Below are 15136 nucleotides of genomic sequence, written 5' to 3'. Positions count from 1 at the left end.
TGACTCTACCTCTGCAGGACAGAAGACTGCAGCAGACGCTTTCTCTCCACGAACACACACCTTCAGACCTCAGCGTGCGCACACACACACACACACACACACACACACTCTCACTCTCACACACACACACCGACTTGGACAACTATGTGGAACTACGGCTGAAACTAGGTAACACACTGAGGTGTGTGAGTCTGTCTCCAAGCACATATGGATGCTGAGTGGGCAGATGGTGCCTGTGTTGGTGTGGGCGGGGCTCTGTCACAGTGTAACCTTCCACGCTGTGTCGAGCACTGGGATTGGACAAGCTCCATCTGTGACTCGCACGTGCGAGCAGAGCAGAGACTGGGGACACAATAAGCATGTTGACCATTTTTTGCTCTTTAAATATACTTAAAAATTGTAATATTATTAAAAATAAGGAAAATTTTCATTTATTGGGAAGCTACCGTCTAAGCGTTGAACTTGTCATTGAGGAGATTTGTCTACACTCCCTACCCTACAACCCTACAGTTGGACTTCATTGGCATGGGACTTTGATGCCCCTCCTATCTCGACAAGACCGTTAGTGAGGTCAGGATGTTGGATGATCACTATCCCACCTCATCCCCCCAAATCCCCAACTCATCCTAAAAGTACTGGATAGATCAGCATTATTACAGAGAACACAGTTATACGCCCAGCACTGACAATACTTCTGTACAGGGACTAGACAAGCTGTGTGTGTGCATTTGCACTTAAAGTAGCTAAATGCATTCATTGAAAGGGGTGTCCATTGACAACTACTAAGATTAGTATTGGTAAAACCACGCCCATCCCTAGCCAAAGCTGTGTGCCATGTGTTTGACGTAGTAGCATTTGGTTACAGTGCAGATAGCACTGTCCACCCGAGGGACATTTTGGGTCCCTCCTGTCTCCTCTCCTCCAAAAACCTAGTTCTATATATAGAGCCACAGAGGTGTTAAAGGTGTCAGTGTGTGCACTCAGCTGGAGTGTTGACGTCCTGTGTTAGGGTGACTTTCACTGGGTAGCTCCTGCTGCTTCTGTTTACACACACCCTCCAAAGGGTGAGAAGGAGGTGTGTGTGTTTGTGTATGTGTGTGTGTGGATGTTTGTGTGAGTGGTTGTATAAGCTCTGTCACTCATCACCTCATCAAATGGAGCCGCTGCTTCTCCCTGATCACCACTTGGCATCTGGGCATCTCCTGGTAAACGGGCCTTGACCTGCAGCACAGCTACAGTACTTCTGCAGGAGCTGAAAAAGGCCTTTAACAACAAGCTGCCTGACCACAAGCTAGTTTTCTAGCCTTCAGTACCTGCAGAAGAAAGGGGCTTTTCCTGAAACTTACACAAACAGTTTTGCCAACACTTTACTGAAGGACAGTGTTCAAAGGACTATAGGGCAAGCTCTCAGATCTCGTATGTGTTTTGTAAGGTTACATAGTGTTAACATAGCAGTGTCCTAGGCTTGGAGTGACGCCATTCTCCGTGTTACAGTCAGTGGAGCATCCAAATGATTTTGAAGCTATAATTTTAAGGTACAAAATGCTACACAAAGTTGCTTTAAACCTGGAGCATATTTAGAGGTTAATGTTGGGGTGGCACAGTGGCGTTACAGTTGTCGCAGAGCTCCAGGGACCTGAGGTTGTGGGTTTAATGCCATCTCCAGTTACTGTCTGTAAGGAGTTTGGTGTGTTCTCTCTGTGTCCGCGGGGTTTCCTCCCGCCTCCAAAAAATATACATGGTGGATGAATTGGCCAAGCTAAATTGCCTCTAGGTGTGAGTGTGTGAATGAATGCTTGTGTGTGGTACCCTGTGATGGAGCCCTGTTCCCCCTGTGCCCTAATGATTCCAGGTAGGTTCTTAACCAGACGAGATGGAGTTGGCTTCATGGACTTCATTGAAAGCAGGAAACTGCCTCTTTATGAACCCACTCTGTATGACCTTCTGTATATCCTACGTAAATTTCAAAAGATGATTCAGTGGAATTCACCTTTAACAGAGCACTGGTATTGGATCAGTGCTCCATATCGGCCTGCTGGTGTGCTGTGCAGAGCTGCGTAACTTTGTTTAGACTTGATTTTACTGCCTGTTCTGCAGTGCAGAAAGTGAGAGGGAACGAGAGAGAGAGAGAGTGAGGGAGCTGTAGTGTGTACCGCAGTCACTGGCTGTTCCAAGCCAGCGCACTGACCTCTCTTGCACCAAAGGAGAGTGTTTGCTCGCTCACTTGATCGACTGGACACCACGCACACATTCATTCTCCAAAGGAAAGCACTTGTCGGAAAGCTTTAGACACAGCCCAGTGCGTCCAGTCCGCTCGCTTAATTCCTGCCGCCACTTGCTTAACCCAAACGTCCAGGATTGCTGAGTTACAACAAGAAATTTAAAAAAGGCCTCGTGATCGTCCATCACTCAAGTCTAATTTAACACAGCATGTGCAGCGTCGCCTTCCACAGACATCGCTGCTGCTTTACTGCCTGCGCGGCTGCTCTTGTGTGCCCGGTGAGGCCACTTTTTTGACTGTGTTTTTGGAGTCGGTGGATGCAGGTTGACAGCAGGTTCCGTCTCGCTCCCTGAAGGAAACGCTGTGTTTTATGAACAATCGAGCTGAAAAGCAATTCCATTCTCAATTTAGCCTCTTCACTGTTCTGAGAGAGCTGTGTGGCATTCTCGTCCTTTTTTTTACTTCTGACCTCGGTAATAGAGGGGGACATTGAGAGGGACAGAAAACGGAGAGGGAAAGAGGGAGAGAAGATGGCAATGATGAGGAAGAGAGAAAGTAATCAGAGTCTTGGACCAAAAGTGAGGATGATAGATGGAAGGCTGGGGACAAAATGGAGATACAAAAAATTTTAATGAAAACATGTAAGGGTTCTGCATGGCAGCACTGTCATAAGAAAGATGTTGTTCTGCTCTTTTTACACCATTTAAAATCTGAGTGTTTGATGAATGTTTCTTTTTTTCTTCCAATTTGGTACTGCCAATTAACCCACCCATTTGTAACTCATTAACTCAAGTCAGCCTCCGTCTCTTATCAAACTGCCACCAATGCAGCAACGCCAACACCTCCACCACAGTTGAGCCACTTGGAGCCCTGATATTATAGTAATATTACAAGATAAAACAACATAATTAACTTATTATTATTAATTACTTGTCTTAAATTATTTTGATCTTATTCTATCAAGAAATGAGAGAATTTAGCTTTGTCGAGAAGGAAAGCTTGAAACAAGTAAAATTGTCTGCCAGAGGAATAATACACCTTCAGTAGATAAAATTACTTCATTAAAAATAAGTAAAAAAAACAAAAAACAAAAAAAAACAAAAGTACAAAAACAAGTATAAATAAGTTTGTAATAAATTGAACAATCTTATGCAACAATGTAAAAATGACCCAGGCACTTGCTAAGATATTGCTAAGATTTGTGCAGTGTAGATTTGCAGTGTAATTTGAATTTTATATAGTTTTACTTTTTTTGTATTTATATATATAAATACAAGGCTGTAACTTGAGTGACTTGGAGTGAAAAACGCCCAGATGCTTTTTTTCTCAGAATGAAACATGCTAGCTGTGGCTGAGATGGCTCCCTATTTACTTTTTAGGGCACTATTGAGTATGTCAGCCATTTTTCTCTGTGTCCGAATCGTGAAGTGGAATTCCAACGTTAATTGGAATGCACTCACCACTACATCAGCTAAATGTGGACCAAAATGTATCAATGAATCTTGTTACTAAACACCTAATCGTTTGCTCATTTAAGCAAGTGAAAGACAACAGTCAAAGATGATTCCTGTATTCATGTTGATAATGAGGATGTGTCTTATTTAGTTCACTTTGTTCTACTCAGTAAACTAAATAGTCTCTCCCGTATATACTAAAAAGGGAGTAGGGATCAATTTCGGACACAGCCGACAGGTTTATGGCACTGCAGCCGCTCACAGAGGCTGTGTAGCATACCCTAGCTTTCTTTCTATCACTGTAACGAGAACATTGTAATTATTTTATAGTTATTTCCATCTTATCGTATAGTGTCTCTGTCCTCTCTGTGCTCCTCTGCATCCTCTCAGTACATTGAGCAGTTAGCTAACTGAAAAGCGTGTAGCTGGATTAGTTATTAGCCTAGCACAGATACCCGCTCGCTTCCATTCTGGGCATCCCCTCTGTGGACTCTGGCACAGGGAAAGCACCGTTTACAAGGCCTGGTTCACTTAGCTTATTATTTTACTTTGAAAAGTGAAAGTGATTTGCATGTCTGTCTCAAAAAACTGACTGTAGCGTTTTGCTGCGTCGGAGGCTCAGGGCTCAAAAGGCTTTCAGCTGTAGGCTGGGTTTGGGGGTGGAAATAAAATTAGCCACTGTTCAAACCTTTTGTTACAGAAAATGTGAAATCTATCAACTCTGCAAAGATAAATGCAGTTTTCCATGATATGGCATCTGTAAATAATGTACATACTGTAAAACTGGGGTGGGATAATATATCATATAAAATATACATAATAATATTTTTTCTGAATTTGTATCAATTCTCATAAATATTGTGTAATTCAATTATGTTAAAGGATAGCTTTGTCTGAGCTCTGTGTGATCCACTGCACTAAGGCGCTGACACTATGATTTGAGGATCACTGGTTTGTACCCGGGTCATGCTGCTTGCCATCAACAGCCACAGTCAGAGGAGTACAATTGGCCTTGTTTTCTCAGGGGTGAGTTGTCAGCACTTCCTCCCCACATCAGTGCTGACCAACATCAAGTGGGATGTTGGTCAGCACAGGCGTCTGTTAGCTGTTGTATCTGAGCTAAGGAGACACATTTTCCTTGAAGCAGCGGCTTCATATGTGTCTGAGAAGACTTGCTAGTCTTCACCCTTCTAGTGTTGGGGGCATTGCTAATGATAGGGGGAGTTCACATGAATAGGGAATGGGTCATTGTTCTTCCAAACTGGATAGAAAATTACAATAATAAAAAAGATAGCTTTGAATAAACTTTACAAGATCAAATCAGCCAAAACACTGCCTGCCATCAAAACACCCCACTCCACAACACCTCTGAAGGTGCTTTAAGATATCCGACACCATTAGTAACACATTATTTAGATCTTGTGAGTTGTGGAGCCCCTGTGGAGTCATTCTTGTTAATCCAGCAATCCAGACAGTGTGAACAGGGGTTAGCTTAGGCACTATGATTGGTCTCTTAACCATTATAAAACATTTCTGTGCCACAGTAGCTCTTCTGACAGTTCGGCCCAGATGGAATCGCCTTTGTTGCCCTGACAACGATGGGCTTTGGGTACCCAGAGTACCCTGTCACTGGTTCATTGTTTGTCGCTCCTCAGTGCACTGTCAGTAGGTACTTAACACTGCTGACCAGGAGCACCCCTCAAGCCTTGTCATTTCCGAGATGCTCTGACCCAGTCGCCAGACCTCAATGATTTTACCCGTGTCAAAGCCTTGTCAATTCCCAACCAGTAACTATGTGAGGCAATTGGGAGAACAGATGAGCCTGTGGTAATCGACCACCTGCAATAGACGTGGCAGATACAGATCAGGATGCAAACATTGGATAATTCCTAGAAGACACAAGGATTTGTCTGGACTGCGATGATATGAAGATGAGCTGGAGAATGAGTCACTTCCGCATCTGCTTGTTCTTAGACGTTACCGCGACAACAGTCATGAGGTTCATCGCTTCCCATAACTGCCTTCTATGAAGAGCGTGACTCACCAGGAGAAAGCAGTCAACTCTGATATTTACCCAGCAGAGCCCCTCAACATTGACCCGCTGTCCTGAGGAGCCCTCAGACAACAGGTCAATATATCAATTAGTGTTGGGTTTACATTAACTTGAAGCAGCTGAATGCAGTCATTTGAAGGGGTGTCCACAAACATTTGGAAATGCAGTGTATCTATTTATCCATATTCAGCTATCTGTCTCTGACTCTCTCTCTCCTTGTTCAGGGGCTGTCTCTGATTTTAATCCGTCAGAACTAGAGAGGTAGTTATCTGTGGATCGTTGACGCATTTGTCCTGTGATTGAACAGTAGAGCAGGAGGCAGGCTTACAGACTCCCCGTTCTCTTCTCATTTCTCTCGGCCGCTCTACCTGTCCCTCACACTCGCTAGTCAGAAGAATTTCCCAAATTGCTTTCTCCCTCTCTCTCTCTCTCTTCTTTCTCTTTCTCTCCGTCTCTGAGCTGAGGTGCTGAGAGCTCTCTCAGACACAAGGCACCATAAAGAGCATCTTCACTCAGCCGTCCCATCACATCACTCTGCTGAGACTGGACCTGACCGCTGTGGAGTACCACACATGCTCAGATCAGGTTCTGATAGAGTGCAGACATTGCAGCACTTTCTTATCCTCTGAACCACAAAAAGATCTTCAGCATAATGTAACTGTGCTAGGAAGAACCCTTAACCTTTCATAGATTTTTACATTATGTGAAAGTAAATAACTACAGCATACAAATGGCATCCACTAAGATAATGGTACAGTTTAACTGCCTGCTTAGGATTCTGCAGTAAGGCAGTAAGGCACCCATTGCCAGGTTTGAATCCGAATGAAATGTTCCGCACTGTTAAAAAGGTTCTTCAGGGGTTCCTAATTAAGGCAGTGGTTCTGTATAGAACCATGTCAACTTGGATACTGAAATGACCTCTTCCATGGTTCTTTAAAAACATATATATATATATATATATATATATATATATATATATATATATATATATATATATATTATTGCGTAAAAAATGCAAACACAGCTAAACAATAATAGCTAGTAGAAGGCTTTTGATACCTTGTCAACATCAGCAGCCAGACAGCTGCCCTCAGTTTTGCTAAACATATGATTTGAACAACAAACCTTTGCACACAACCTTATTTACACAGTTGTGGACCCGCACCCAACTTCTTTGCTTGAATATAGCCTGACAGTTGCATGTTGACCATAAAAATGTTCATATAGTCACTGAATATTATTCCACCAAGTTATAAATAAATGACATAATGCACTAACCATACGCAGATTTTTAATCTTCATCATATGTCACTTTACTTTTTGTCCTTTCAGGGACCTTTATACATATATCTTATTCATACACTTTACACTTTAACACATTACTGCATATGTCACTTTACTTCTGATGTCAATGTCAGGGACCTCTGTTTATTTATACAAACACTTAAACTCTTTTACATTCCTACAAATTAGTTTTTTGTTTTCGTTGCATCCTGGGTCTGAGAGTAACACAATCAGTTTAACATTTCAGTTTTGACAATAAAGCTAACTTTGACTTTGACTAATATTCTAATCTAATATCAGATGAACCACTGGCTTTTATTATTATTTTTTTTATTTCACTTTTATTTAATTGTTCCTTTTTTCTCCCAATTTGAGTGCTGCCAATTGACCCTCCTCCCTCTAGCACTGCTCCCGACCCTGGGAGTATAAGGACTTAACACATCTCCTTCGATACATGTCAACTACTGCTGATGTGCATAATCAACAGCTAAAGGAGGTACCTGTGCAAACAGCGCTCACGGAAATTAAGAGTGATAAGGGAAGAGAGCTCCATCCACCCTCCCGGAGAGCACAGCTAATTGTGCTCTCTCAGACTCTGGCTGCTGAGGTCAAAGCGGCATGACTCAGGATTCGAACTCACAGCCCTCAGGCCATTGCGGCAGCGCATTAGACCACTGAGCCACTCAGAGCCCGATATGATGTGTTTTTACTCAAGTTTGCCTTCCGCATGAATATTTGGATTATTGGAGCTATATGAACAGCGCAAAAGTACTGTTTCTCTTTTTGTCAGTGCTTCTTTCATCGTTACTCACGCTGTTGGTGTTGTCTGATGTTTTTCCCAGACGTTCCAGGGATCCTCCTTGTTATCAAAGTCCAAGAAGAAGAGCAAAGGTTTGTATGAATTTTTCATAGCCTCATATATTTTTTTCACGTTCATTGATTATGTAAGGTGTTAGTCACTCAAACTGCTGTAAATATACAGTGTCCTCCACAAATACCTTTGGTAAACATAAGGAAAAGTAGCTGTAAAAACATGGTTTACTTTTTTAATCTGTTTTAAAAATGTAAAGAAAATTGCTCAGGTGAACATGCAGTCTAAAATATATATTAATTTTTAGTTCTGTCAACAGTTCATGGCACAGGTAGATTATAGAGAAAATATTTATTTCATAGTAACATTGTCTTTTAGTTATTGTAATTCAAATAAAAGTTTTTGTAATTATTAATTGAAGTATTTACTTAAGTTAAGTATTTTTTAAAGAACCAGCAAAAGGTCAAGCAATAAATAAGACCCAACTCTCACTGTTCAGCTAACTTTGATAAAAATTAATAAAAAAGAATAGCTGTTTAGTGATAATAATAGACATTAATGTGTGTTTTAACGTTTACTCAACATGTCCTGTGATGTTCATTTATTTAGCTCCTGCTGGTTCTCCGACAGTGTTTTATTGCAGCTCTAATCAAATCCACCTGATTCTCATATTCAGACACCCCTGAGGGCTTCATAAACTGAATTTGGAGTGTTAAATTATGAGCTTGTGAATAATTAAAAGCCGCTCTGTGTGAGGGACTGTTATTAACAATGAGCATGAAGACTTGTCCAATAGAAGACTTGCTTTAAGTTGGTTGTTGAAATGTGAACTTATTAAAAGACCCATATTCTACTTTTTTGTAGCCCTTTTTTCTTTCCTTGACGTTCACTTATGATGTTGGCGTGGATTCAGATACCAAAACCGCCAAGAAAATTCATTTTTACATGACCATTTTCCAACCTGTGCAATGAAATGTGACTGTGCTTTTAAGAATAATATAAAATAAATTGTGTTTATAACTGCACCACCTTTCATCTCCAGTTGGTTCAAATGCATATTTCTACATTTATTCTATCTATCTAACTGTAAGCAATCAGTGTTTTGATTGGTGGTCTTGCTTGTGCATTATTAAAAAAGCAGTCCAAGCTGAAATACTCCTTGTAACATTGGTGTGGAGGGTGTAGGTTAATTATGCTAATATACTATATGTAGATGCATTGGTTATTTTGACATCACCAAAACAGTAAATGCAATATGGACTGTTTGCACAGCTTAGTTTCTATGTAGTTGAGTTTATGGAAGTTCTTTAGCAATGTTTACATAGTCCTTTTTGGTTTTCCATGATATGGGCCCCTTACTTTTCTACTTTTTTGGTCAGTAGTGTATCTCCAATACATGTCTTTTACATGTCTGCAGGGGGTCCCCTGTCTTCCATCAGTAAGAGGAGGATTTCGTGTAAAGATCTGGGCCGGGGCGACTGTGAGGGCTGGCTGTGGAAGAAGAAGGACGCCAAGAGCTACTTCTCACAGAAGTGGAAGAAGTACTGGTTTGTCCTGAAGGACGCCTGCTTGTATTGGTACATGAACGAGGAGGTCAGTGTCTCCACAGATCTGCCCAGCTCGCATCTTTAAAAATGAATAGGAGCCTGACGGAGACTTGTATGTTTCAGTGGAGTGGAGCAGAATTTGCACGTTATTGTAGATGTTAGCAGGGATATAGTGAAGCACTGCAGGTAGGACAGTGGCAGACATCAATTTTAGAGAGATCAGTGGCACAAACAGCGTCAAATATTGAGGACGAGCAGAGCTGAGCTGAGACGAGAGTGTAATTGGTGTTGGTTCAGTCCTCTGGTGTGTGCGGAAGAATTAATCCCAATTCACTCTAACAACCAGCAACAAAGCCCACCACTGCTCCACGCCACCCACAGCATCCCTGAACACTGATCCAGACAGATCAAACATTCTCTCTCTCTCACTCTCTCTCTGTCTCTCTCATGCACTCTCTCAATTCTGATTAATAACCGCCCTGGCTTTTACCATTGTGGGTTGGACTCATGGCAACCCCCTTTAGTCCTGCACTTTGTAGGGGATGTACTTTGGTTTAGAGGGAGGAACTTTGGTGTAGAGGAAGGAACTTTGGTGTGGATGAAGGGACCTTTGTATAGAGAGTCTGATGTGATTTTGGTATTGTAGAGTGGTGATTTTGGAATAGAGGAGGGTGATCATGGTCTGGGGGGTAATTTTGGTGTAGAGGACTGATTTTAATGTAGAGCAGGGTGATCATGGTCTAGAGAGGATGTTTTTGGTGTAGAGGAGGGTGATCTTGGTCTAGGGGTAATTTTGGTGTAGAGGACTGATTTTAATGTAGAGCAGGGTGATCATGGTCTAGTGAGGATGTTTTTGGTGTAGAGGGGATGATTTTGGTGTAGGGGACTAATTTTAGTGTAGAGCAGGGTGATCATGGTCTAGAGAGGATGTTTTTGGTGTACGGGGGTGTAATATTGGTGTTGAGGAGAGTGACTTTGGTGTGTAGGGGTGATTTTGCTGTGTAGGGATGATTTTGGAGTGAAGGGGAGTAATGGCATTGAAGAGGATTGTAGTTCTGGCTTGGCTCAGTTTGGCTGGTTTCAGCTCTGGAGGGATGCCTTAGCTCCTGCCTGGCTGTGCTGTAATTGATGATCTTGTACGGGGTGCTGGACTGCGTGGGTTCTGCAAACACAGACAGGCTCACGGAGCCCCGCAACGATTTATGTCTTTCATTTATTCCCGTAAAGTCCCTGTCACGAGCCTTAAAGTGCTGCAGCAGCGTCTCTCCGCACGAGAGGAATGGAGCCAGGAGGAAAGAAAGGGAAGAGGTGTGACTCCTAATGAGGATGAAAGTGTCATTACAGCTGTGTGTGTGTGCGAAAGAGAGATCTGCCCTGACATTCTCCTACACCTACCATCTCTCTCTCTCTCTCTCTCTCTCTCTCTCTGCCCCCCCCCCTCTCTGTATTATTAGGATGAGAAAGCTGAAGGATTCGTCAGTCTCCCAGAGTTCAAGATTGACCGTGCCAGCGAGTGTCGCAAGAAGTAGTAAGTGCTGCTGTAAACGCTGGCCACTGCATGTGTGCATGTGAGAGAGAGCAGACTGTAAAAAATAAAGTGCTGTTCCCAGAGTAAATGAATCCTAAGGGTTATTATTCCATAATTATATGGAAAACAGTGCAAACTAGTTGAGTTACTCTTACGTTACAGGAAAGAGAATCAAAAGCCTGGACCCACCTTTGGGAACCTGACCATTTACAGGATTTAGTCAGTTTGCATGAGTTCCTTTGCACCGGTTTGTAGTGTTGTAGTGTAGTAAGTAAAACAATCTCACATTATTTTTGTATCATTTACAGTTTGATAACACTTCCTATGAATCCTATATATGTTAGGTTTTATACAGGAGATCAAGTGTTGTATGGCATTCATAATACCTTATAAGATAAGATAAGATAATCCTTTATTAGTCCCACAGTGGGGAAATTATGATGCCTGACCTAAAACTGGGCTTTACCATATTTGTGATTATAGTTATATTATGAACAGATATTAAAATGAAATATGGTAACTGACTGTGATATGAAATTACATATTCTTGTTTTATAAACATAAAGTGTTATGCATGTATCTATAGCTAACTTTAACAATTTTACAAGGTATTATAAATGACAGAAGTACATTAATACAGCATTATGAACTCAGGATTTATAGGAGGTGTTACCAACAGCTTTTACAGTATGATGGAAGAAAATTTGGTCTCTCTGAAATTAGTAAATTATGGTATCTAACTACTTAACGCATAATGTAAAATGAATTGCACTGTTCGTATTGGTCCATTTCTTATAAAATATTTAATAAAAGTAAAAGATAGATGGTATTTTTTAATGGAGAAGAAATGACGTTAGTGTTTTCCTGTGACAACTTCTTTGCGTTTCTGTTATAGTGCTTTCAAAGCGTGCCATCCCAAAATCAAGAGCTTCTACTTCGCGGCCGACGGAGTGGACGACATGAACAGGTGGCTGAGTCGGCTAAACATGGCAGCTGCCGGCTACGCGGAGAGAGAGAAGATCCGTCAGGAGCAGGGTAAGGCGTGGGGACTATAGCTCCTCCCTTAGTGGGCGGTGCATTTGGAATGCCACCTGGTGCATTTTGGAATGGCAGTTCTATATGCTAGGCATCGTTCATGTGAACTGAGCACAGTATTGTCATGCACAGTAATTTGCTGCAAAGACATTCTCCTTAATAGGCGTCAGTGGTGTCAGGTTCAGTATGCCTTTACATAACGAGCCTTTCATTATAGAAAAACATTCAGTCTGATGGGCGTACTTGAAGTGCAAAATAATGGCAATGGTTCACAGTTGAAAAGTGTTGGCTAGCCAGTAGTTGGGATAGGAAGATAACTAGCCGAACAGCAAGTGAAGGTGTGCTATGTTTGTTGTAAGTTACAGATCACAATCTCTAAAAATACAATATGGCAGGTTTATTGTCATCCAGTGCAATTCCTTAAAGTAATAAGGAGACACAGTTGAAGCATACAACTTAAGATTTTCTTATTCATCTTAAAGACTTCAGAAATGACTTTGACTTTTATTTTTAAGATTTCAGACTTGACTTGAATATGCAGATATTCAAGACTTAACCTTGAGACTTGAGACTTATATTTACATTTACATTTAAGGCATTTACCCAGAGCGACTTACAGAAGCTCTAAATATCTAGCTAGCTAAATATCCTTAGCTATACATAGCTGTATAGACTAGGATCCAAAGAAACCTCTAAGCTTAGATACTACTAAACATAAAGTCAACATGAAGATGATAAAACTCCACACTACACCCAAGAGGTGGGTCTTCAGTCTGCGTTTGAAGACAGTGAGCGACTCTGCCTTTCGAACACCTAGGGGACATTAGTCTCTTAAGAAAAAAGTCTCTTAAGGGCTGGCAGGTCAAACTGAGCTATACTTGAACCTTGAAAGGCTCTTGGTACTGATCGGCTTTTGACCATTGCCATAATATATGGAGGGGATGGTACATTCTTGTCTTTGTAGGCTAATTAAAAGACTTTAGACTTGACCCAGACTTACACAGAGACTTGCGATTTTGACCTCAGAGACTTCATACTTAACCCAGACTTAAACTTCAGAGACTTCAGACTTGACCAAGACTTAAACTTCAGAGACTTCAGACTTGACTCAGACTTGCACAGAGACTTAAGACTTGAGATTTTGACCTCAGAGACTTCATACTTAACCCAGACTTAAACTTCAGAGACTTCATACTTAACCCAGACTTAAACTTCAGAGACTTCAGACTTGACCCAGATTTGCACCTTAGAGATTTGAGACTTTGCTCAGACTTGCACAGAGACTTAGGACTTGAGATTTTCACCTCAGATACGGCAAACTTGACCCAGACTTATACTTCAGAGACTTCAGATTTGACTCAGGCTTGCACCTTAGAGATTGGAGACTTTGCTCAGACTTGCGCAGACTTAAGACTTGAGAGTTGCACCTCAGAGACATCAAACTTGACCCAGACTTAAACTTCAGAGACTTCAAACTTGACCCAGACGTATACTTCAGAGACTTCAGACTTGACCCAGACTTAAACTTCAGAGACTTCAGACTTGACCAAGACTTGCACCTTAGAGATTTGAAACTTTGCTCAGACTTGCACAGACTTAAGACTTAAGAGATGCACCTCAGAGACATCAAACCTGACCCAGACTTAAACTTCAGAGACTTCAAACTTGACCCAGACTTAAACTTCAGAGACTTCAAACTTGACCCAGACTTAAACTTCAGAGACTTCAAATTTGACCCAGACTTAAACTTCAGAGACTTCAGACTTGACCCAGACTTATACTTTGGCACAAAGTTGTACCATGGTAGGGCAGGCATATTTCCAGACTGGCCCAATTTGAATTTAGAGTGTTGGGATATTGTGATGCTGTCAGAAGTCTGCTCACCTGTCATTTTTACAAACAGTGTTTTTCTGCAAAGCTACTGTGTCTGGGCTTTTAGAGTGAGGAACATGCGGTATGGACAAGGAGATGTTTCAAAATGAAGGCAGTGGAGACAAGGAACAACACAAAAGAGAGACAGTAGGATAGCAGAGGTAGGGGGTGGAAGAGTGTTATGCTGAGGGAGGAATCAGTAAGAGGAATTGGTTTATTCCACTGAGAGCAGAAACAGAGATTGGAGCTGTCTCTGCAAACACTCTCTCTGCTGCCTCAACACACACTTCCTCTCAGTCTCCCCATGTCCTTCTTCCTTTCTGCCCTCCTCTCTTCCTATTATGCCTCTCTGTTGCTCTCTCCCTCTTTCTGTTTTACTTCTTCTCTTTCTCTGCCCCTTTCTTCATCAGTCCTCCACTCTCTCTCTTTGTTTGTCTTTCTCCCTCTCCGCCTCTTTCTCAATTTTAGTTTTCTTTGCACCCCCTCCCTCTCTGCAGCACTCTTGCTCTGCTGTGTGCTGCTCTCTCAGTAAAATAGATAAGCACTTTAGGTAGCACACAGACACACACAGCCGTATTAAGCAGTGTATAGTAAGGCAGAGCTTGAGCAGGGGGAAGGCTGTGTGAATGGAGATGCAGTAACTCATTCAGGATCTGCTGCAGTGCTGATGAACTTTATTATGTTCATGAAAGCAGACTGGGTCCTACTCTCTTCTCTGCTCTCATTTTTCCTCTCTTCTCCTCTTTTCTTTTCTCTTCTCCTTTTCTGTCCTCTCCTCTTCTCTCCTCTCTTCTCCTCTTCTCTAATTTCTTCTCCTTTTCTGTCCTCTCCTCTCCTCTCCTCTCCTCTTCTCTTATTCCTTTCTGTCATCTCCTTACTTCTGTCATTTTTTCTTCTCCTTTTCTCTACTCTTGTCATTTTATGTCTTTTCTTCTCTCCTCTCTTCTCCACTTCTCTCCTATCCCTTTCTGTCCTCTCCTTATTTAACATTTTCTCTACTTTCTTCTCATTTTCTGTCCTTTTTTTCTTCTCATTTTCTCTACTCTCTTGTCATGTTCTGTTCTTTCTTCTCTTCTCATCTTCTTTCCTCTCTTCTCCATTTCTATCCTCTCTTATCATTTTCTGTCAGCTTCTCTCTTCTTCTCTCCTCTCCTCTGTTTCTCTCTACTCATTTCTTCTTTATACTTCTCTTCACTTATCTTCTCCTCTGCTCCCATCTTCTTCTCATATCTTCTATTCTTTTCATTTCACCTCTCAACTTCTAATTTCCTCTTTCCACATCTCTTCACATCTCTTTGTCTCTTTTCTCCTCTCTTCTCCCCTTCTCTGTT

At 41.7% G+C, this 15136-nt stretch overlaps 1 protein-coding gene across 8 annotated transcripts in view; it reads left to right on the top strand.

The window, feature by feature from the left end:
- Positions 1 to 15136, top strand: part of cnksr2a (connector enhancer of kinase suppressor of Ras 2a) — a 157369-nt gene that overhangs the window by 101128 nt on the left and 41105 nt on the right. For all 8 annotated transcript variants that reach the window (XM_072690210.1, XM_072690198.1, XM_072690195.1 and 5 more), the window contains 4 exons: positions 7855 to 7903; positions 9241 to 9416; positions 10825 to 10898; positions 11794 to 11933. In XM_072690210.1, the coding sequence (XP_072546311.1) occupies positions 7855 to 7903; positions 9241 to 9416; positions 10825 to 10898; positions 11794 to 11933 (439 nt within the window). The remainder of the gene's footprint in view (positions 1 to 7854; positions 7904 to 9240; positions 9417 to 10824; positions 10899 to 11793; positions 11934 to 15136) is intronic.

The sequence above is a fragment of the Salminus brasiliensis genome, chromosome 1 (genome assembly GCF_030463535.1).
Source record: "Salminus brasiliensis chromosome 1, fSalBra1.hap2, whole genome shotgun sequence".
NCBI classification, from domain to species: Eukaryota; Metazoa; Chordata; class Actinopteri; order Characiformes; family Bryconidae; genus Salminus; species Salminus brasiliensis.
The sequence above is the reverse complement of the archived record's forward strand: the minus strand, read 5'-3'. Positions and strand labels throughout refer to the sequence as shown.